General features: G+C 40.9%; 1 protein-coding gene across 6 annotated transcripts; it reads right to left on the bottom strand.

Moving 5' to 3' along the window:
• Positions 1 to 5,839: 5,839 nt before the first annotated feature.
• On the bottom strand, positions 5,840 to 20,995 carry PEX2 (peroxisomal biogenesis factor 2). 6 transcript variants are annotated; one of them, XM_075920491.2, is made up of 3 exons: positions 20,881 to 20,995; positions 11,752 to 11,953; positions 5,840 to 6,928 (listed from the first exon to the last, which is right to left on the bottom strand). In XM_075920491.2, the coding sequence occupies exon 3, from the start codon at positions 6,909 to 6,911 to the stop codon at positions 5,994 to 5,996; it is 918 nt and encodes a 305-aa protein (XP_075776606.1). In that variant the 5' UTR covers positions 6,912 to 6,928; positions 11,752 to 11,953; positions 20,881 to 20,995; the 3' UTR covers positions 5,840 to 5,993. The 6 variants fall into 6 exon arrangements, with proteins under 6 accessions (XP_075776606.1, XP_075776605.1, XP_075776604.1 ...); XM_075920490.2 differs by lacking the exon at positions 20,881 to 20,995 and adding an exon at positions 16,932 to 17,080; XM_075920489.2 differs by lacking the exon at positions 20,881 to 20,995 and adding an exon at positions 16,771 to 16,923.
• Positions 20,996 to 22,814: the final 1,819 nt, after the last annotated feature.

Genomic DNA, 22,814 nt, shown 5'->3' with positions numbered 1-22,814 from the left:
ATTCATGACACACAAAGCTGAGTTAGACAAGTAGGCTACTTTTTATAAATGGGAAGAAATAAGTATCTTCGGGTATGTCTACACTGCATGATTATTTCAGGATACCAGTGGTATCCCAAAATAGCTACTCCACATATACAAGCCGCCCATTATTTCAAAATATTTTTTGAAATGACAGGCACACTGTTTCGCCATCCCAGTAAACCACGTTGCATAAGGGATAAGGGATGGCTTGAAATAGCACGTTATTTTGAAATTTGGCACGGTGCAGACGTACCAAATTTAAAATAAGCTATTTTGAAATAGCTTCAAAATAAGATAAGCAATTTGCATAACACAAATTGTGAATCTTATTTCGAGTGTAGGGTACTGTGTAGATGCACCCATAGGCCCTCTACAGTGCCCTCTCTTGCGCAATAAATATGCAAATGAGGCAAAGCGCTGAATATCACCATGCCTCATTTACATACTTAATGAGCTGCCATTTTTGTGAAAGGGGCTCCTTTTTGCGCAAAACACCCCTCTTGCGCAAGAACTGTTCTTCCTGAAAAAAAGCAACAGAACGGCTCTTGTGGAAGAGGAGGTTTTTGTGCAAAAAGGAGACGTTTAGATGGCTCCTTTTTGTGCAAAAGCCCCTTGCACAAAATGGTGACTCATTAAGTATGCAAATGAGGCATGGTGATATTCACTGCTTTGCCTCATTTGCATATTTTCTTGAGCAAGAGAGGGCAGTGTAAACGTAGCCTTAGAGTCTGATCCATGAATCCAGCACACTAGGCACAAATGCATCTTACTTGGACTATAGGAAATGCCGATGAGAGATGTACTAAACCTGGTGCCTATCATGGAGATAGGCTCCTAAACTCAGGCTGTAGGGAAGCACGTACTACTTGTGATCCAAAAATGAGAACTGGGTGCCTGGACTGAGGTGTCCTATGCATCTAAACCACTTATTTCAGGAATGACATATGCTCTTGCATCTCCCACTTAGAGGAAAAGTTGCTGCTGCTGCTACTGGCTAAACTTTCTGGCCACATCTATATTGGTAAGATTTTGCACAAAAGCAATCGCTTTTGTGCAAAATCTTGCCACCTGTCTACACTGGCCACGAGTACTTACGCAAGAACACTGACATTCTAATGTATAAAATCAGTGCTTCTTGCGCATATGCTCTGATGTTCCCGCTCAGGGATAAGCCCTCTTGCGCAACTGTTCTTGCGCAAGAGGCCAGTGTAGACAGGAAACATCAATTTTTGTGCAAGAAAGCCCGATGTTTAAAATGGCCATCAGAGTTTTCTGGCCCAAGAGAGTGTCTACACTGGCATGGATGCTCTTGTGCAAAAGCACATCTTTTGTGCAAAGGCACATGCCAGTGTAGATGCTCTCTTACTCAAATACTCTAACGCAAAAACTCTTGCATTAAAGAGTATTTGCGCAAAATCTTGCCAATACAGATGTAGCCTCTGTGTTGGATGTGGGCGAGCTGGGTTCAACTTCTGCTACAGGGAGAAGCCAGGATTTGAAATGAGGCAAAATGTGTAGCTGTAGTTGGCTTACTTTAAGCTGAGCCATGGCAGTGCTCACGTAGCAAGAAGCTGATGGGCATACATGCTCTCATCAGCTTCCCTTACTCCTCACAGGAGTATCAGATGCTGGCAGGGGCTGCCCTCAGTATTTGATTTAGGGATCGATACTAGATCTGCTAAATCAAATGCTAGAAGACTGACCTCTGGAGAGACGATCTTCTCTTATAGATGTACCCTAGCTGCTGAGCTATGGGATATTCGGAGTGGAAGAAAGCCCCCAATCTCTCCTGTTGAAGATGTTCTATTGTGCTCTAATCACTATCTTACAGGATCGTTCTCTTTCTCTCTCTGGTCCAATGGCTATTTAAATACTTATTCCCACAGAACAGTAGGATGCAGATAGGGGAGATAGGAGACCTTGGATTTAGTCCCCCAGTTCCAATCACTTTTAAACTATTTATCCAAAATGGAACTGGTTCAACAGATCAAACTGAGAGACCCTCACCTCAGAATATGCCATAGCTCAGTGGGTCCTTGCTTGAGAAACAGAAGATGAAGGAATCCTGTTCAAATCTTTTTTACTCCTCTGGAAGAAAAGGGGGATTTGAACCAGCATCTCTTACATCCCAAACAAGTTTTTTAAGCACTGGGCTAAAGATTAAAAAGTGGCCATTGACTCCTCCTCTAGCTAGATATGGATGGGCCTCCATCTAGCAGATGTGCTCAGTGGCCACCTATTGGATCAGGCTCTGCATGCAACTTAGGTGATTGTGATCAAATCCAAATGGTTATCATTGCTTAGTTCAAGAGTTGTTCCGGGGGTTAAAGCAGCTGGGCAAATAGTCCAAGATAGCAGCGTACTTGTCCCAGTGTCTAAAACATAACCACCCAGAACGCAGAATGTTAGATGCTGAGTGAGTTTAGGGGTCCACAGGGATAGGTAGCAGCCAAGCAGGAGTTTCATGGATCACAGTGGTACCATGCAAAGAGACTTAAGTGACTAACTCCAGAGTTTACCTGCCTGAATTGCATCATGCGTCACACTAACAGTTATACCTTTTTGCCTAACTATGAATACATTTTGCACTTTTTAGAAAGGAAGCCCTGCATCAATTTCCTTATATCAAACATGCTAATTGCTATCTGGATTGAAACCTTCAAGTACTGTGTTCTTTACATCTCTTCCCTTTTGGCCTGGCATCTCTACTTGTTTGACATTTATTGCTACTATGTCAGAGTCTCTTAAAACTGTATTTATAAATAGTTCGATGAATGTCATAATGCTGTCAAAATATGTGGCTTAAAAACTGAGTATGATTAAGGTTGGTATAGTGGTTTAACAGTTAGCATGGCAATTCTGCAAAGAAATAAATTTTTTTTACCCAGGTTAGCAGGGAATGGGAAAGAAATTATTTCAAGGAGTAAGGAAATTGGCTCTAAAGGCAGCAGAACCCTGCTGCGAGTGATGCACAAGTGATGGGGGGTGAAGAAACAGCATAGGTGTTTACAGAATTTGTTTCTGTAAGGAGTGTGAGTAGGAAAAGAGCACTATGTACCTGGTGTTCAGTAATTGTGGAAGCTTTCTCTCTTGGCACTTTGGATAGTAACTGCTAGAGATATGAGTCTTCAGCAACCTGTATATGGGATTTGTAAGAACCAGTGAACTAAGGGGAAGGTTAGCAGAAGTTAGTGCTACTTAACACTCACGATAAACTTTGTCAGAGTGGGAAGGGACTGAGTGGCTGTGGACTTCACCAGCAGACAACTCTAGACTGAGAGGATCCATGGACTGCTATATTAGAAGACAGGATAAGAAATAGCCTAGGGGAAATACATTTTAGTCTGGTCATAGGACTAGCAGATTCATTAGTTTTGGTGGAATCCCCACTGGCCCAGTGGTGAGGGTCTCCTGCCACTGTTAGGACCCTGGGCTGGGACCCAATGGAGTGGATGGGTCTAGGTGCTTCTTCTATTAACCTCACTCCTGGGTGGCAGCTTCTCCTCTCCCCCCCCCAACCTTAGGCCTAGAGGCTTGTGGTTGTCTACTGTTCACGAGTCAGAATGTTAGACTACCGAGACTGTGTTTGTTGCAAAGATTATCATACAGAATCTATGCCCAAAGTGAGCCTGGAAGTCAAATAAAAATTGGAGCTTACACTTACCAAAAAAATTCTTGAAACACATGAGTTTGATGTTGGGATTCAAACACAGGGGTCTGGTGAGCCTTTAGCAGGGTGACCATGACCAGAGCTGTAACAGGTGAAGAATGTATACACTGCAGTTGAGAATGAGTGCGTCAGCCTGGGTAGACAGATTTCTGTTTAGCAGGGTTTGAGCTAGTCTACTAAAAATAACTATATAGGCACTGTTATGCTGATAGAGGTTTGGGCGAGGCCCCTGAGCTCAAGATCACCATTCTTCACTTTGAGTCTGAAAATGAAGGTATGTCTTCAAACCCATTGATATAATGAAATGCATTAAGACTTGCTGACCTGCAATGAGGAGTACCAACTAGCTAAGCTGTATTTAGTAATAAAAACTGATAGCAGAACTCTTCTGAGCTTTGTTAGAAGTTACTAGGTACTTGTAATTGGTGTAAGTTTTAGAGATTAGTTCATTCCATAGCTGCATGGCTGACTCTGGCAACATAACTGTTCTAACTGCAGTTAAACAAATCTACCCAAAAAGGTAGAGATAAAAACAAAAAACTGATGCTAAAAATAAGGGATTCAGAGAAAGTTGTAATAGAAAGTATCAGCAGATAATTTATTTTAAAAATTATTATAATCAGCTTTTAGAGTAGAATACTCACTGATTTGATCCATACAATAAGTGAATAACCATAAAATCTCAGAGGGGTAGCCTTGTTAGTCTGTAACTTTAAAGAAAGAATAAGTAGCCCTGCAAAACTCAGACCATGTCTACACTAGGAAATTATTTCAAAATAAGTTAATTTGAAATAACTCCCAAAATAGTAATTTTTACATAGCAAGTCCACATTAAGGGAAAGCCTCAAAATTAGTACAAGGCAAGCTCCATTAATGTGGATGATCTACCTCAGCTTACAGCACCAGGAAGCACTAGGGAGTAATTACTTTGAATGACTGAGTAGTTATTTCAAAACAGCAGTAGTGTGGATACTCCACTGCTGCTATTTTAAAATAAGTGTTACTCCTCATGAAAAGCAAGAGTAATTATTTCAAAATAACCCACCCCTTATTTTGAAATAACGGGCTTGGTAGCGTGGACTTTCTGCTTATTTCAAAATAAGGGTCTGGTTATTTCAAAAAACTTCCACATGCAGACCAGGGCTAAAGTGCTATAGGGCTACTTGTTTCTTTAAACATAACAAAGGCAAGTATAGTTGTATAGATCACAAATCAGCTGAATTTTTGGATCATATCTGTAGGCAAGACATACATTTTGTGTTGTCATAAAATGCAGCAGCAGTTTTGATCCTGTTTGAAACATAAGAAATTAAAGTTTTAAAAGAGAAGCTGCCAAACACTAAAGTTTTAGTCCCAAAATTTCCTCCCTTAAAAATATTAAACCAATGGCAAATGACTTTTAAACAGGGACTCTCGGTGCCTCAATGGCTGTACTGACTCCAACACAGCAAAGATTTCACCTAACTACAAAGTAAAAAGTAAATAAAACCTAGTATTGCTACAGGAAAAAAAACACACCCACATAAGACACCTGTTATTTGTGAGAACTTCAGAGTTTGGTGCCCTGTTAATACAGAGCTGCACTGCTAATTGATTATAACCAGTAAATGTCTGGTAGAATGATGGAATTAACTAAACAAAGAGACCCACGCTCATGCCTGTGGTATATAAATGCAAAGTATCTTATGACTTAGATTAGGATGATATCCACTTTAGTACCCTAAAATGGTAGATACATTTGTTTTGGACAGTCATCAGGTAACAGATTCACTGCAATGCATGTAAAGCAACTTAATGCTGGATTAATGGTGTGATGTTGCAAAAACAGCTACAAATGGTAACATGGTACTTTAAAGCCTATTCCCAGTAGCGAAAGTGAATTTGTTTTTGCTGATATAGTCTACCATGCAGCACTGAATTTTCTTTAGGTGGTTTCACCACTTGATTATAGATGCTAATGAAGCACTTATCTCAAAAGTAGTTTACAGGGTATGTCTCCTGTGGTGTTTATAAAAGGCAGAAATATGTGAATAACTACCAACAGTATAGTCCCACGAATCCTTGGTTATAATTTTGTGTTAGTATACGGAAACTAATATTAATACAGATTTATTGTATCAGACATAAGACAGGGAAAGATCAAACTGCTATAAACAAAGAATTTAATAGTGGTTTGAGTATTATACAGTTTGCTCTAAAGCCGTGGTGTTCACAAGTTCTGAAACACTATAGCAACTACTGCTATAGAGAACTAGCCACACATGGATCTAAAGTATGTGCTTCAAGTGCTCTGCAAGTTTTAGAGGGTGTGAACTTCTGTCATTTCAATCTTGTATTTCAGTGGCTGAAGATTGTGTACCTCTGTACCACACTTAGGACAGGTAAAATACATGTCAAATAAGCAGTTGCTTTTAATACAATAATAGCAGAAAACATGTGAGCAGCCTATGGTATGAGGCATAGTTGGCCACTCCCCACATACAGAACATTCTTTGCAATGCACTGCTAAACAGTTTTCACTTTTGGAAAAAACAGCAATAGGTAGAGACCAAGAGGAAATTTTAAGTTTGAGCTTTTGCATGTTAATAAGTGGTAGAAGATAGATTAGAAATTCAGCAAAGCCATGCCATAAGAGTTCCCTGTTAATGTATTCAAATCCTATTTGACGAAGATTTTGAGGCCTACAAAAGACAGATCTAATTCCTAAAATACGTTCTGTTAGTGTTGCAAATTTTCCCTTTTGAAGGAAGATAAGAAAGTTCAGTAGTCCACAAAGTTTTAAGAGTCCAGCTACAAAATTAATGAAATGCTTGGTTCTGTAGAATGACTCTAGTTGAAAACTGCTGAATAAATCATAGCATCTTTCTTCCAACCACCTTCCTCCAACAGTGCAGATAAGATACCATAACTTCTGGTGTTTGCTCAATGGCTGATATTTCTGTGTGTGAGATAAGTCATTCTTGTACTGAATATTCAGAATAGTCTGCCCCACCGTTGCATTCTTAGAATAGATGGTGAATCTCCACAAGAAAATCCATAAAAATGCCTTTACTTCTGGCTCAATGTGAGCCAATAGTCCTGGTTTAAATCCATGAAAACAGCTGGAAAACTGGGACCAAACTAGCTGCTCCAAGGCTTTGTTTAGTTCAAGAGCATCCAGCTGACTTATTCTGAGCACAGGGTTCACTCTCTCTGCATTACTGCCATTGGAAGCCATGTCTTCATTACAACTTTCTAGGAATAAATACAGATAAGCTTATAGTATAATTTAACATTCTGCATTGTTTGTATGTCTTTCAATACATCTTATATAAAGTTGTGAATACTAAAACTGATTAAGCAACAAACACATCTCTTTAGGCAATAGTAACACAATATTACACACTGCAATCAGCAGCACCTGGGAAGTATATTAACAACTTTCCTCTTCACTATTATATACTTAAACTTCACTATTTTCCCTTCACATTAATACAGCTGTATCTTTCTTGAGTTGTGTGTTACTAATCACACATTAAGAGCTTCACTCTAAGATTTAATGCATTGCCTGATGCTGGAAGAGTGGTCAAATACTAAAAAGAAGAGGAAGATTAGCAACACAGTAATTGTAAAAGAGTATGCTGGTTTATGGAACTTAATGTGACAAGTATGTATAGTAATTAAAATCTTGGGAGAAAAGAGTAAAGATAAACCTTGCCATATCAAATCATCATAAATTGCAGATAAACCATGTAACATAGAAGATATTAGCAGAGCTCAGAATTATGCACAAAAGAAATATGGAATATAAACAAGTTGGATGATAAAGCATTTAAAACAAAGACAGAGATATGTTTTAAAATGCTAAAAAGATCAAATAAATATTCAGCACTCCCACATAAATTATCTTACAATACATCAGTGATGCCTGCATGTATTTTCTAATCTCTTTTGACAGGTGCAGGGTTTTGCTACCAGCTGTATAGCAATTTTTCTGGCAAGATGATTAATGTATGCTGGTAACATCAACTAATGTGTACTCTCTTCCTGCCTGAGTACTAGAATGAAAAATAAAGTTATCTTTAAAATAATTGGTGCATATGTGATATTAACAATTCTGTGGAGGGGGAATACAGTAGTATACAATGCAAGGGCATCAAAGGAATCGTGAATAAAAGTCATGGTATAACATGGTCTTAGTAATGCAGGATTTCATTGTTGGGTACCTGATGTCTCTTAGTTAAGAGAATCACTACAACAAATAAAAATGAACTGCTAGGAGGAGTAGTGATCTAGTAAGCGTACAGGTTGCTGCCACAGATCTGGCATTTTAAGCTGGATTGCTCACAAAACACACCATTAGAATTTAATCGCACTGTGGAGGTAGCATGTTGAACTGATTTAGAAAAGTGGGATAGTAATAGAGTGAGTCTCTCCAGAGCCTGAAATGGAATTTACCAATTCAAGAGGAAGCTGTTTCCAGTCCTTATTTGTTAAGAGAGAAAGTTACCATAACAGAGAATGTAAAGAGGTGAATGAATTCTCCTTGGGCTCAAATAACCACATAGCCCAGGTGTATGTGGGCGGAGGGAGGGGAAAGAGGAGGTGGAGGAAGGGGGAAAGGAGTTGCTGGCACTGGTGGTGGTGGGAGAAATATTAGCAAAAATAGAAGTTTCAAAATCTTTAAAAGTGAACTACATTTGCAATTTAATGTCCAAATTATAAAAGTGTAGAGCAGTATTCTTTCCTGTACTGACTAGGAGAATAAGGCCAGGTCTACACTGGCAGAGAAAACTGATGCAAGATACGCAACTCCAGCTACATGAATTGCATAACTGGCTTTGATGTATCATTCAATCGATTTTCTGGGGTGGCCCCACAGAGGGAGGTTGATGTGAGAAACTCACCTGTCAACCTTCCTTACTCTTGAAACTGCAAGGAGTTCTGTGGTCTATGGGAGTGCCCTCAGCATTCGATCTAGTGGGTCCTTACTAGACCTGCTAAATCGGAAGGCATCAATCTTCCCTCCAGAGCATCAATCTTCCCGGAAGCACAGATGCTTTGTCTATACTTCAAAGTAGCAGTGTAGTCACAGCTACAGCATTGGCAAAGAGCTTTCCCAGAACTTTAGGTAAACCACCTCTATGAGACAAAGTTCTAACTTGCTGTGCTTGGGGAGGAGGTGTGTTTTTCACAGGCCTGAGCCAGAAAGTTGCAGCACGGTAAAGTGGCAGTGTAGACTTAGTATTGGTCCTATTGCAAGGAACACGCTGCAGAGAAGTCTTGCAGTAGATGCAGTTAGTTTTTCCATGTGTGCTTGAGATAAACAATATTAAAGGAGACCATAAAAAAAAAATCAAGATGTTGGTATGCAAAGCTTTTCTTGGTGCCTACAAATATTGCTAATCCTCAAAAGGAGACATTCCTGTATTAGCGCTGATCAAACTAGCACACTAAAAATAGAATAGTAATAGAGATAGAGCCATGTTAGTCTGGTCTTGCTGAAACTAAAGTGCTGCATAGTCATAGGGGATAGAAAAGGTTTGAAGCAGGATGTTGAGGGAGGGGGAAATGTAAATGGTATGCCAAAGGCTAGCTCTGGCTAGGAGACACTTACCTAAGTGGCTCCCAGCCAGCAGCCCAGTAGAAACCTGACACAGGGTCCATGCCTGTCTGCTCCATGTGGCTCTGCTCCAGTAATGGAGAGGAGGAAGGAGGCTTCACTATGTCCCTGCCTCCAGCAAAATCTCTCAGCTCCTACTGGCCAGAAACTGGCCAATGGTAGCTGAAGGATTTTGCTGGGGACGGGGACAGAATGTGAATTCTTCTGTCCTTCCTCATCCTGCAGAGCAAATAGCAAACAACGGTTTAAAACAGCATGAACTACTCTGTAGCAAGGGTGCCGTTGAGGTGGCTGTGGGCCAGATCTAGAAGCTTGACTGGCTGGATCTGTACTGCTAGATGCCTTTTGCCCACTGTGGTGTTGAAGAAGCCTGTTGAAGAAGCCTGCACATGTTGTTTGGACATTCAGAATGTATATAAAAAGACAAGATTCTGAAGTTGATCACATTGATTTCAATGTTACCAATGTGTGAACATTAAAGTCTAGAATTTGAAATTCCTATTCACATGTGAATGATAAATATGCATGACAATCACAATGGTTTAGTGGCTAACTTTTATTAAAATAACAAGCCTCCACTTCACTGACTTCCTATTTTGTTGCAATGGTGGTTTCTTATTTTATTCTGTTTTTATCTACTTTTATTTGTACACAGTGCTAACAAAAACACAAAAAACAAAAACAAACAAAAAAGGGTCTCCTTTGATTACTTCCCCAACAACAGTTATTTCAATGCTTTGTTATGCTTGCACTTTGTATTGTTTTCACAGATACTGGCTCTACCATTGGAAAAAAGTATGCATCCTGTTGTCTATCCCAATAAATAAATAAATAAATGCACAGCCTACAAGCATCTTTCAGCTTATATTTTTTCACTGCAGTTCTTCATTTCGTATTCTTCTGTTTTACACAGATCTCACCAAGAATCTTATTTTTCTCCACACCATCTAATTAGCTTCCATTTCCCCTTGTCCCCGGTGCTTGTTATTTTCTATTCATAACCTTGCTTTAGATCATTTTAAACTAGTAAAGGGACCAGAATTATATACACAATAACAAACACACACAAACATCAGTGTTTCGTTTAAGTATGTCAGGCTAGGGATATGTGAAGGGAATGGTAAGTCAAAAATCAAGAATAGATAAACAGTATAATATATTCTACTAAAATCAGTATGATTATGTTGTTAAACATATTTATGTAAGGCAAAACTTATTTAAGATCTTCTGCTGACATTTTATCCCCACACATCCAACTGCTTTTGTTTCACAGAAAAAAGTCTGAAAATAATCAGTTTTGCAATAATTGCTTTCCTTAAATGAACCAATGCTTTTGCCTTTTTTTAGTTAAAAAAATGAGAATCACTTTTGTACAGTGCATTCCAAAACAAATTATTATATATCACAAAGAAAATAGGAATTTCTCCAGGTAGATTTTAGTGCTGTTATTGAGCATTGTACAAATTATGAATGAATATATTTTATTTAGAAACATATTATTGACAGAAATCTATCAATAGTAATGCGAGTATTGTCAAGGGCCTGTCAATATTAATGTAATTATGATTAAGGGGATAACATGGATTTTAGCTATAATACCAAGTAACATCTCCTACACTGCTGCTATCAATATAAGCATTATTATTGACCTGTTCTGAGACACTCAGTACTAGATGTATTACCATTAGGCATATTTGTCAATGCATTCTGCCTACAAAAATTCTACGTTTAAATTTACAGGCCTATAAACTTTGTCAGCAGAAATGCACAAATCCAAGTAATCTCTAGGGTGTCATTTCCTCTCCCTCCACCAGCAATTTCATTGTAATAAACTAATTTCCACTGTTCCGATAGCACTGTCATCTTACTTGCACTTTTCTAGCACAATCTACAGTAATATTGCATTTTAATATTATTTCTATGCACAAACTTCAAGATTTTAAAATACTGAGCAGTTTTAAAATACATTCTAATGGAAAACATATTATTCTGAAATATGTTCTGTTTATAACTGCAGTAATTAAAATCTGCATTTGGAATGTGCCTGCTTTAAATTAGTAGGATCACTCCTGTTGACATAAATGGATTGAGCCCTTTGAAATAATCCCTCTTCTACAACAGAGTTATAGTCTTCATATCATAAAAACATATAGGGAATAAAACAATAGCATCCTGATGGAATTTGGGAGGGCACCTGTACAAAAAAAAAATTGCAAATTGCGTCACTAGAAAAGTTCATAAAACTTTCACTATTCTATACCCATTAAGACTTAATTAGTATGCATTGATATACAGGAGTCCAAGATAGCAAAATATAAAAACAATGCCAAGTGTCCAAACATTTACATTTTAATATCTTAATGATTAAATCACAAAGGAATGCAGTTCATAAAATGGGCAATCAGCTAGAACTATCAGCCCCACATAGTACCCAATAAAATCAGAAGAGACTTACCCCCTCTTGCATGGAAAGGGGACAGACTTCTCTTCAACACTGTCCACCCTCCTGGCTGCTACACAGGCCTATAGATGAGACTGGGCATCATACACAGGAATGAGGTAGGAACTGGATATGGTGAGGAAGAGTCACATCATCTTCTCTCCAGTCCTTTAGGACTCACCTGGACTAGATAATCAGCAACTCCAACTTGTTTTTTCTGCAGAGGACACAGGGAAGTGCCTCATTAATGAGATTCAATGGAGCCATTCTGTGAGGGAAATGGCACCATGGGAGGCCCAGCAGTGTTGTTCCCTCTAATGCACCACTATGGAGGTGATATTGGCACATCAAACAAAATTCATGTTATGGAAGGGCTGGGGGGGAAAGAGGGGAAGCTGTTCGTAGTGTGGGAGGGGCCTCAGTTGTAGGACAGGTGATGCAAGACTATGATGGTTTGCAAGCCCTTAGCATACACTCAGTATGCTGACAGGAGTTGCTTTTGACATATTAATACCACCTCATCAAACAACATTAACTATTCTGACAGAAGCAATCTTCTGCTGACATAACTGCATCTACAGTGGCAGTTATATGGGCACAGCTAAGTTGGCTAGAGGGTGTGTTTTTTTCACGTGTGACTGATATAGTTATGCTGACAAAACTTCCTAGAGTAGATCTGGCCTTAGCCACCAAGGCTTCCTCTGCATAAAGCCTTAGAAACACAATCCCTGAAAGAATAATGAAAATAAATCTTATACCTTAACATTTGTTTTTGTTCTCTACAATCCCATCAAGTGAGGACAGAAATGTACCCAGTTCAAAGCAACACTCGGAACATGATTGCATTATCTCTTAGCCACTGTAAAATTTATGTCATTAGCTCATATAACCTTAAAATTAATTTTCCACGACCTTCTAAATGTTTTACACTTCAATGAATTACTTGCTATCATTCAAAAAATACATACTTACCTTCTCTAACCATAATACTTCACCCTTACATAAGGCATATGGAATCACTGAAAATATCTCATTATTTCTCCTAAACATCCTGTGATTCAGAGTAGTATTACTTGCATTTTACAAATGGAGAAACTAGTTTAGAGGTGCTAAGTAACTTATTACACAGAGAGTCACTGCTAGAACTAAGTTTAAAATTTGAGATCACAGGATTCTCAGACATCTGCTCATTCCCATCTTTGCTTATAGCCAAATTGTTTTTTCTGTTATTTCTTCTCCAGAATGAACGGAAAACTGATCAAATGATTCAGATTTGACCTTACTATTTCCTATTTATCAGTCCTATTTAGTGCTAGATCAACAAACTCAAGACAAATGAAATCCAAAGTACCATTCCCAAATTTAATTCATTAAGCCAAGTTATAGTAAAACAGCACACAATAAATTAGGGACCACAGAGAAATTTAGAGACAGCTGACTATATTTATATTCCATAAAATAACTCTACTCATCAGAATCAGAACTTCAGCATTTTAAGTTCCACAATCAGAAAAGATGTATAGTAGCCATGATTGGTATTACAGTAATGAAGGGCAGTTGGATGTGCTGCTCTATTGCAAACAATTCATCAGTCTTCTCAGTTAACATCTAATGGAAATTAAAAATCCTATGTCACCTTTTAAAGAATGGAAGGAGAACATCAATATCCTGGGGCAACTTTCTCTTGATGAACCAAGTAGTACCCAAGTTTGTTACTCTCCTGATAAGGGATGTAAAATTCTGTCTAAATATACCATGGCTATGCATCTTATACTTGTCACTGTGCAAGTCACTAAATTTAGCCATATGAAAGGGAAATCCATGAACTCCATGAAAAAGATGCATCTTTCTTCTTTGATTAATCAAATAGTTCTCTGTTAATATTTGTTCCACTTAGCTTATAATTGTTTAATAGTCACACAAAATAATTTATCTATTGGAATCATAAGCTAAATAAACAATATGACGACTTCTTCAGCAGATCTCTCTCTCTCTCTCTGTCTATATATATATATAAATATATATATATAAAAATAAACATTTTCCTGTGTCATCACGTCCCTCTGCATCCCACCACCCCCTCTGCCCTCAGCTGAACAGTCTCCCCCCTTCCCAGAGCTTAGGAGTTAGTAAGAGTAGCGAGAGGGGGCACAGCCCTCAGTACACATAAATGTAGTTACACTTGTGCACTGAAGGACATAAGCAGAATGGTTTCTAGACAGTGCTTTTTTGTGTTACCATTTTCTACACTAGCTTGAGGGAACAGGATTGTGTGGTAAAGGAGTCTCAGAGGTCTGTGCAGGACCAGAAACTATTCTAGTGGCCTCTCAAATTTCCATCTTAATTGCATGGCCTTCCTTCCAAGTACCTTACCAAGTTATGCATCTGCCACTACATCATACTAATGCTTAGTTCCAACTTAGTTTCATTTTAGTACTAATCAACTGCTAGTTAAAAAAAACAAAACAAAACACAACAACCAAACACAATAGTTCTGCAGCACCTCAGAAACTAACCAAAAAACGTAGATGGTAACATGAGCTTGTGTGGACACAACCCACTCTTGCAGACAAAATAGGTTTTACTGTTTCTTTTGTGGAGACCATAGAATGGCAGAAACTTCACTTCAGAAGAATACAGCCTAAACTGGTAAGCACACCGGAGAAAAAAAGATGTTTGTGAAATCCATACAATTTTTCATATAGCTAAGAAAATATTTTAAGGGAGGTGCCTCGGACTTAGATTCAAAGAGGAAGAACATGCCTGTACACTTAATCCAAAGGAAATTTTTTATAAGAAAATGAGTTAGGGCTAAGATGGAACATTGTGCACTGGACAATATGTTTCAAATAGTTTGGTTCAAACTGACATACACAAAAGGAAATGTCACTACATTTAAGTGATCTGAAGACAAAACTATTGTGGAGAAGCTAAATATGTAAAATCTTGTTTAAACAAACAGGGACTAGTGGGCCTGCTTCAGTCTATCTGGGCTGGAGTGGCCTTCCCATCACCTGTCACTGCTGGATTATGGAAATGGAGTGACTTCCCCACTGCCTAAGGGCACTGCAGTTAAGTCAGAGATGTCAAACACCCAGCCTCAATGTTGGATCTAATGATCCTCAAGTGTTTAGATGACCTGCATGTGTACAGGCGACCCCGGACTCATGATCACCCAACTTACAACCCCCCTGCATTTACAACCATTTTTTCCCATGCGAAATAGTTCCTAAAACCTCCCAATTTATGTCCGCAGCTCTCATTTACAATGGCGTATGATGCAGACTCCACGCATCAGCCCAAAACAGGAAATGCACAAAGTCAATCAGACCCACCAGTCTGCAGCTGATGCTTGAACTGTGCATGTCTCCACCACATCGGACTTCATTTTTTAGTTATTTTTGTGCATTATTTGAACTATTTAGTTTAGTTTTCCTTCATTTCCATAGACAATTTTGGTATTTTTAGGGTATGAAATAGGTTTCCAGGAACGGAACCATCATTTATAACATTGCACCAATGGGAAATAAGGGTTCGACTTACGACGGTTCTCCAGGAACCAATTAGGTTGTAAGTGCAGGGGTTGCCTGTATTCAGAATCTATTGGAACATTAAAAAAAAAGACATTCTAGACATCATGGTTATAAAGTTAACCTAACTACAAAGTGATAATTCCGCAAATCTGTGGACATTCAGTACAAATTGCCCCTCCGCAATTAATCTAACTGGAATATGAATTACAGGGAGAAATGCTGACACAAAAATAAACATTAATTATTTTACTGGTGGTCACTTAATTAGATGAGCCAGTGGTGATGTAGTTCATGAACATATGAAAATTGAGAGCTGTTTCATAGGAAGGAAAATGGAAGATGGGAAGAGGGTTATAAACAGAGACTATACGATGTCTCAAAAGAAGAAAAGTGTGGAAATGTACTCTATAAAGGGTAGAAATAATGTTGGTCCTAAAGGTGAACATTTACCTAGTGTAAAAAGTTAGCCTGCAAGTTTAAATTTTTAGTTATTGTTACTGCATCCAGGCCATTTTTCCTGCACAAACAGTGCACACCTCAACCATTGATACTTGAGACAAAAGTGAAATGACACCGCAATTGCTATGGATTGAAGGGAATGTATAGTCCTAAATGTTTTAACCCTAGAAATTAAAAATAGAGTTCAGCCATCGCCAAAAGTAAGTTACAATGGTGGGTTAAGACATAAAACTGTATTTACTGTGCAACACTCATACCTCGCTCAACTGGCCATCAGAAGGTCAAATGTTGTTCTAACAATAAGTGAAACCAGAGGGCAGACATCTTCGGCAGAGAAGCCCGCACCGTGTAATGAGTTTAGCAAAGACCACAACCCCAGCATGTCACATCCCATCGCCACTCGAAAGGTCTAGTGGTCAAAGACGACAGGACCTGGCTTGCGGGTTCCTATAGCTGCAAGGCACATTCCAGGCTGGGCCCCGCACTCTCTCCCTAGGCCTCCATCAAAGAGAAGCGGGCAGGAGCCCGAAGGCCGCCCGGGCGAGCCTGAGAACGCTTTCCTGTCACCGCTACGTTGGGACCCCTGCCCCGAAGGCGCTGCCAGCCCGTCACCTGGCTCCTTGCTCGCCTCCGCTTTTCTGGGCGTAGGCGGCACCTATGAAAGCAGATGCGGCCACGCCTGGGCATACGCCAGGGGCAGGGCCCGGGCGCCTCTAGCCCACGGGCAGGGCCAGCTCCGGGGCCATGAATGGCGGGGCAGGGGCTTTCCTTGGGGGGGGGGGGGGTCTGAGAACGTAGGACCCAACATTGACCAGAACGAGGCCCGTCCGCCCGCACCTCGCTGCCCCGCCCCGCCCTACTTCGCCCCCGGGCTCCTCCAGCGCCTGCCCCCCTTGGCCCCACACTGACCTCGGCTGCCGTCCCGGCTGCTGCCTAGCGGCCTCGGCCCGCGCGCCCCCCTGCACAGGCGCTGGGGAGAGGAGAACCTGGCCTCCCCTCGGGCCGCCTGCTACCGTGGGCAGCGCACCCGGCTCCCACTCACCCCGCCGGCTCGTGCCGAGGGTGGGGCACGCGGGCCCGCCTCGCTACCAGGCGCGCTTCACCACCCGGGACCATAGAGCCCCGCCCACTGCCTAGAACGGCCGTACAGTATAACGATGTGGCGTCCGTTGCCTAGAGTGCTACCAACGAAACAGGAAATACCATCGAGCTAGAGCCACTGTGCTAGCAAGGCGTCTCTCCAGACGCTCCCGGGATGAGAGCCAGATTAGCTGTCCCAGGGTTGACTGTGGGGACGATTTGACCGACAGGTCACTCCACCCAATGAGAGGAAGGAGAGAAAGGCGGCGATTGGCCAATGCCCGAGTCGAAAGGCGGGGCGGCGCTGTGTAAGGGGCAGAGCGCGGTGAACTCGGGCCGGGGGCACTGAAAGCGCTGGCGGGGTTCCGTATGTCGGTCCCCCGCCTCCCCCACACACTCGTCCCTCCCGCACCTCCCAACCCCCGCCCTCGGCAAAGTCACATTCTGGCCGCAGCCCCTCGCACCCCAACCGCCGCACGCCCACATGGGCCCTTCCCCGCCGCCCGGCGCGCACAGCCTGTGGCTGGCCGGCCAAGCGACGCCGTGCGACTGGTTGCAGAAACGTATCAGTGAAGCCTCGTCCGACCCAAGGGCTTGTTCTGTGTCTCAGTTACAGCGTATCCCACAGGGGAAGTGTATCAGATGTACAATCAAGTCTTTTTGGGGTCCAGAATTAAGCTGCCAGGGCTGGCAATTTCCAGAGGGAGGACGAGGTTGGGAGACAGCACGGGTAGCTCCTGCCTACTTTAAACTGAGGAAAGTAAGTGCATCAGAGTCCAACAAGCACAGAATTAATCTTTTCAAACTTTGGTCCATTCCATCCAAGACTGAGGATTATGCTTGACCTAACTGCTACAGCTTGAACCTCTCGGTGGGACTTTCTGGTTCTGGCAATGGACAGTGCTGGAGCAGAGAGCCCTGGCTCAGAGCAGCAGTCCTGTTGCTCTGGTGCCTCTGGGCTGCAGAGTGCTGGCCATGTTGGGCCCAGGGAAGAAAAGCCCCAGTGGCTCATGGCTGGCCATGGAGCTCCAGCTGCCCCAGAGCAGCTAAGCTGAGCCCAAACAACCTGATGCAGCGGAGCCTCGCTGACTGGAGTAGCAGAAACCTGATGGCCTCAGAGTCTTTGGGTAAAAAAACCCCAGCTGTTCGACAGCTAGATATGCAGTCGCACTTCTATTTTCTCCTGACATACTGAATTGCTCCTGCTATCCTTCTTGATGTTAGTATGTAAATCAACTATGTAGCATGAGAAAATGTAGATCCACTGTCTAGGAATATAACTCCACTTCAGGACACAGCATGTATGAAGGTGTGCACCTAAAACTCCATTCCTGATCAGACCAGTTTTCCAGATTAAGTGGCTGGAATTTACTTGTACAATTATACAAAATTTAAGGCACAGTGTTGCATACAGTAAAATTGCATCCTAGAAATTGAAAAGTAGAGGATTGTTTAAGTTACAACATTATTCTGGTCAAGAAGTGGATGGATAATACAGTGAGATTTTTTGGTTTTAGTTTTTCAAACTTTCCACTCAATGTCTTTTTCCAACCATGGTTCTTGAACTGTGGTAATCTTCAGTATTCTTACAGAAAATAAACTGATCTATGAGATGTTCAAAGAGGATATTTCAGAGATCAGGAGTTCAGTCACTTTGCTGTAAAAAGTCTACACACAAAAAAGCAGCACAACTAAGGAATTGAAATATGAGGAGGGAGTAAGGGATGTAGGGAAAAATTAAAATAAGATGTATGCTATTCATTCATGCCTAGCATTCCTTGTCATATTTCCCCTTCTCAGCCCCTAACTCTTGGGCACAATAGAAAAATTAAAAGATAAATACACCCTACAATTTTTCTACTACGTTGGGCACTTGGTGTTGGTTTAAGAAGCAAGTTTTTCTATAGATTTAACAGCCAGTAGATCTGTCCCACTGCTGAAGTAGCCTCTGCACTTCCCTAATAGGTATTTTTATAAACATTTTTAGAATATTTAACTTTAAGGATGACCTGAAGATTAATAGATATACATTATGTTCATTTTAGTGGAGCCAGTCTCCTCTCAGTGCACATGTAACTTCTTTAAAAACTAGTTGCAGTAATTTGTATGCCTAGAGGTTAAATGAAACTTTCAGAGGTGCTGTTAGGTTCTGTTGTACTAAGGATCTCATAATTGCTGAGGGGCTGCTTCTTCACATGGAAGCAAACTAATTAAATCATCCTTTTGTATTTTGGGATAACAATCTACCTGGAATATATAATGTGTACTTTTCCTTGATTTCTGTAGATGCAGTGGGCCAAATTAAAAGGTGGAGTTTGAGCCCTAATTCTGAATTTTCTTACTTGTGTGTTTTACAACTTTAAAGTTGTGTTAACACTGAAAAAATTAAAACTTATCAATTGCCTTTAGTCAAGGAGTTAGAGTTCTTTTAAAATATAAGGTATATACATTGAAAGGAGCAGGAGATGTAAAATAAACCAGTTTTAGTTTACACAAAATCTAAAGGATTTGAATACCAAGGAAGCGTGTTTGCTATTGTTTGTACATGTATATAAAACTTTAGAGAAGAATCTCATTAATCTTCTTAATGAGTGTCTGTAGCAGGGGTGGGGAACCTTTTTTGGGCTGGGGCCAGTGACCCACAGAAAAAAAATCAGTTGGGGGTGAGAAGCAAAATGAAAAGCTCCTGGCTGATGAAGAGAAAGACACTCCCCACATTCCTCTTGCACACCAGAGCCTAGGGATGCCCAGTAGATTGTGTGCTCCAACCCTGCAGGTGGCTGGTAGGAATACCAGAGTGCCAGCACATGCTCCCCACTACTGAGCCTCTGGCCCCTGGGCCAGGGGTTCCCCAAACCTTGTCTATAGAATAGAAACTGAATACTGGTAGTAAGCTTGTTTGGCTCTCTCGATAGGACATTTGAAGCTTGTGTGTGACACGTGACAAAACATGTGCAGGATGAGCCTCTTTATTCCAGCACCCTCAGGACCTGATTGGTACTGAGCCACAGCATTTGCTGCACCACAGGAGTTCAATATTGTCTAGCAGCATTACCAACACTTCCACTGCTTACTGGGCTCTTAGAAGACATTTAGGGATAAAATAGAGCTAAATAATAGTCCAGAACATGGAGCCATGGCTGTAAACATACTTTATGGGGACACAAGAAACTTGGCTACACTCATAACAAGTGGACAGCCCGCTAAAATTATGCTGGACCACCGATGTTGCCAGTCCATGAATCTCTGATCCAGTAACATTCAACCTGTACTTCGTGAAAAATAAAAACAACCTTCACCTCCCCCTCTAAACCACAACAGTGTGGTCTGGAGGCATTAGTCCAGAGTGGTATGTCAAGAGGTCTGGAACTCTAATCCCAGCTCTGCCACAGACTGGAAACATGGCCTCAGACAAGATCTTAGCCATCTTTCTCTGTTTCTGCATGTGTAAAATACCTACTTTCCTCATAGCAGTATTATGATAAATTATAGCTGCATAATGTTTTGAACACATTGTAGCAAGTTCACTTTTTCCTCACAGCTTCTTCCCTCAGTGTGGCTTTTGGGGGAAGTAGCTGGCTGTTCCACCACCAACATGCCCCCTTTGGGTGTGGTGTTGGTCTTCAGGGCACTGCCCTCCGGCAGTGACCACTCCATTCTTAGTCCACACCTTCTTCTGGCAGGGGGGAGGGAGGGGGGGGGAGGGAAGGGGAGAGTCACATTGCTGTTGTTTAGTCCAGGGTCCTCTCTACTCCTCAGGACCCCCATTCTTCTGCCCCAGGAACATCCAGTTTCCTCCACACCATCACAGCTTCAGTGACCCACTGCCAGTCCCTTCATAGCCTCTCCAGGCAGACCACAGTATCTCCAGGCCCCTCCTTCCTGGCCACAGGCACACCTCTGCCTGCCGGTTGCATCCTGCACCACTGCCTCCTGGTCTTTCGGCCTGGGGCTTCCCTGGCTCAAGCTCCCCCTTTCTGCCACAGCTGCCTCCATGCTAGCCATGCCTGTGTCTTTTGCAGCCCAGCCTTCTAGGGCTGCCTCCATGCTAGCCCCAGCCCTTTGTGATTACCTCCTTGCAGCGGTGGGCCGAGGGCCAAGTAGCCTGGGTTCAGCCTGCCATAGCCTCCCCAGCCCTGCCCTTTTCCAGGGAGCCACTTGCTTCCCTGGCAGTCAGGTCTCCACTGCTCTCCCTCCAGAGCAGCAGGCAGGTAGATCTTCCTCTCCTCCTTCTAGGAGCTGTTCTTATTGCCTCCAGCTGGGCTCTCCTCATTTGCTGCAGCTGGGCTTTCCCTGACTCCCTACTCTCAGTGCCATGCCACAATATAAAGCACAATCTAAATGTACAGCATTTTTATGAGTCATAGTTTTAGCTTGCTTTTTCTTTACTGCCTCAAGCTGCTGTTTTAAATGACAGGTGAGATTCAATGTGTGGATAAAATATCATATTCAGATTCTCAGTAGGATTTTTGAAAACAAAAGGTTTCTGAAACTTTAAATCTTTGTAATAATTACTAGCTATGCAATTTTGAGGCACATGCCTTAGATTGGGATAAAAATAGAATAATTGAATTAATTAAAGTAGAACTTGAACTCTGTCAGCTTTGCTTCATTACTTTCTTTCAAGATGATGGGATTGTTATGATTTTGGAAAAAAACCCAGTAATAACTCTTCATCAAAACCATGAAGATATAGTGAAGCAAGACAGACATTGCAATTTATTTGTAAACATGCTCACTTTTAAAATTCCTTTTAATGTACAAAATGAAAAGCTTGCAGTTTTGTGAATATATCACAGCATTGTAACAGCTGAGTCTCTGCAGTTATTCTTTCCTCTATGACATTTGTATCTGACCATTATGTTTTTAACAATTCATTTGCTTTTTCATTGATTAGCATAACATAATATTGTGATCAGACTAAACCAAACCAATCAAAAGTACTAAACACAATTGACTGATTCTGAGTTATCTGGAGGTATGTTTAGATCTTCTAAAAATTGACAACATTCTGAATAACGTTTTGGGTAATATTTTCAAAAGCTTCTAAGTGACTTAGCCTAAAAGCTTTTCTTCACTGACCAAAAAAGAAGTGTGTGTTTTACTATGGATAATTGACACACTGTAGAAACAGACCAGAGACAAGGCACTCTAGTTTTAATGGGAAGTAAACTAGGCAAAGACAACTCTAGACGGGGAGTATAGTGCTGACCTTGTCTAGCCATTTCTGGTAAATACTGCAAGTGCCCTGGCTCCACTTAGTTATCTCATTATAAAATCTTATCACATGCTTGCTATTTAAGAGCATGTTTTTAAATAGTGAGAAAGCTACAGACCATTTTTAAAAATGATTTAGATAACCAGGAACCTTCATTCCATTGACTTCAAGTGTGCCCTAGGCTCCTTAGTCTCTTAGGTACATTTTGAAAATTTTACCAAATGGCTTTACATACACTGATTTCCACCAGTTTGGAAACAAACTCAAATGCAACCTTCTTCCCATAAATATATTTGGAAGAAATCAGATTCTTAAAATTTAAATTCTAGAGGAGAAGAAACTCAGGATTAAGTTATGTTCCCCACATTTTAAATTTTCTTCCTGTCTTGGTTTTAGCCTTTGTATTTTGAATAAACTATGTTGGCCAAGTGAAGGCTCCATAGCATCTTTGAATTATCTTTTTTTATTTTACCTTTGTGTTGTTCTAATTCTTCGTTAATTAAACTAAATTTCCATTGAGACTGTAACAGCAGTGACATCAGTTTATAATCTGTCAAATCTCTAGGAAGCCTCCTTCAATTGCTTATATAAATTTATTCAGGTTGTCAGTTTAGGACATGATGCTGGTTTAAACTGGGAAAGTTGGAAAGCTTTTAATTGAAATACACTAATGAAAATCACTGATAAATATTTAGCAGTTTGATAATAGTTTTGCAGTAATTTTAATTAAAGGAAATAAAACAAAAACAAAACTGTATGTTCTTGCTTTGACCATCTCAACTAGAACC

Source organism: Pelodiscus sinensis, chromosome 2, assembly GCF_052426305.1.
Source record: "Pelodiscus sinensis isolate ZL-2025 chromosome 2, ASM5242630v1, whole genome shotgun sequence".
NCBI classification, from domain to species: domain Eukaryota; kingdom Metazoa; phylum Chordata; order Testudines; family Trionychidae; genus Pelodiscus; species Pelodiscus sinensis.
The sequence above is the reverse complement of the archived record's forward strand: the minus strand, read 5'-3'. Positions and strand labels throughout refer to the sequence as shown.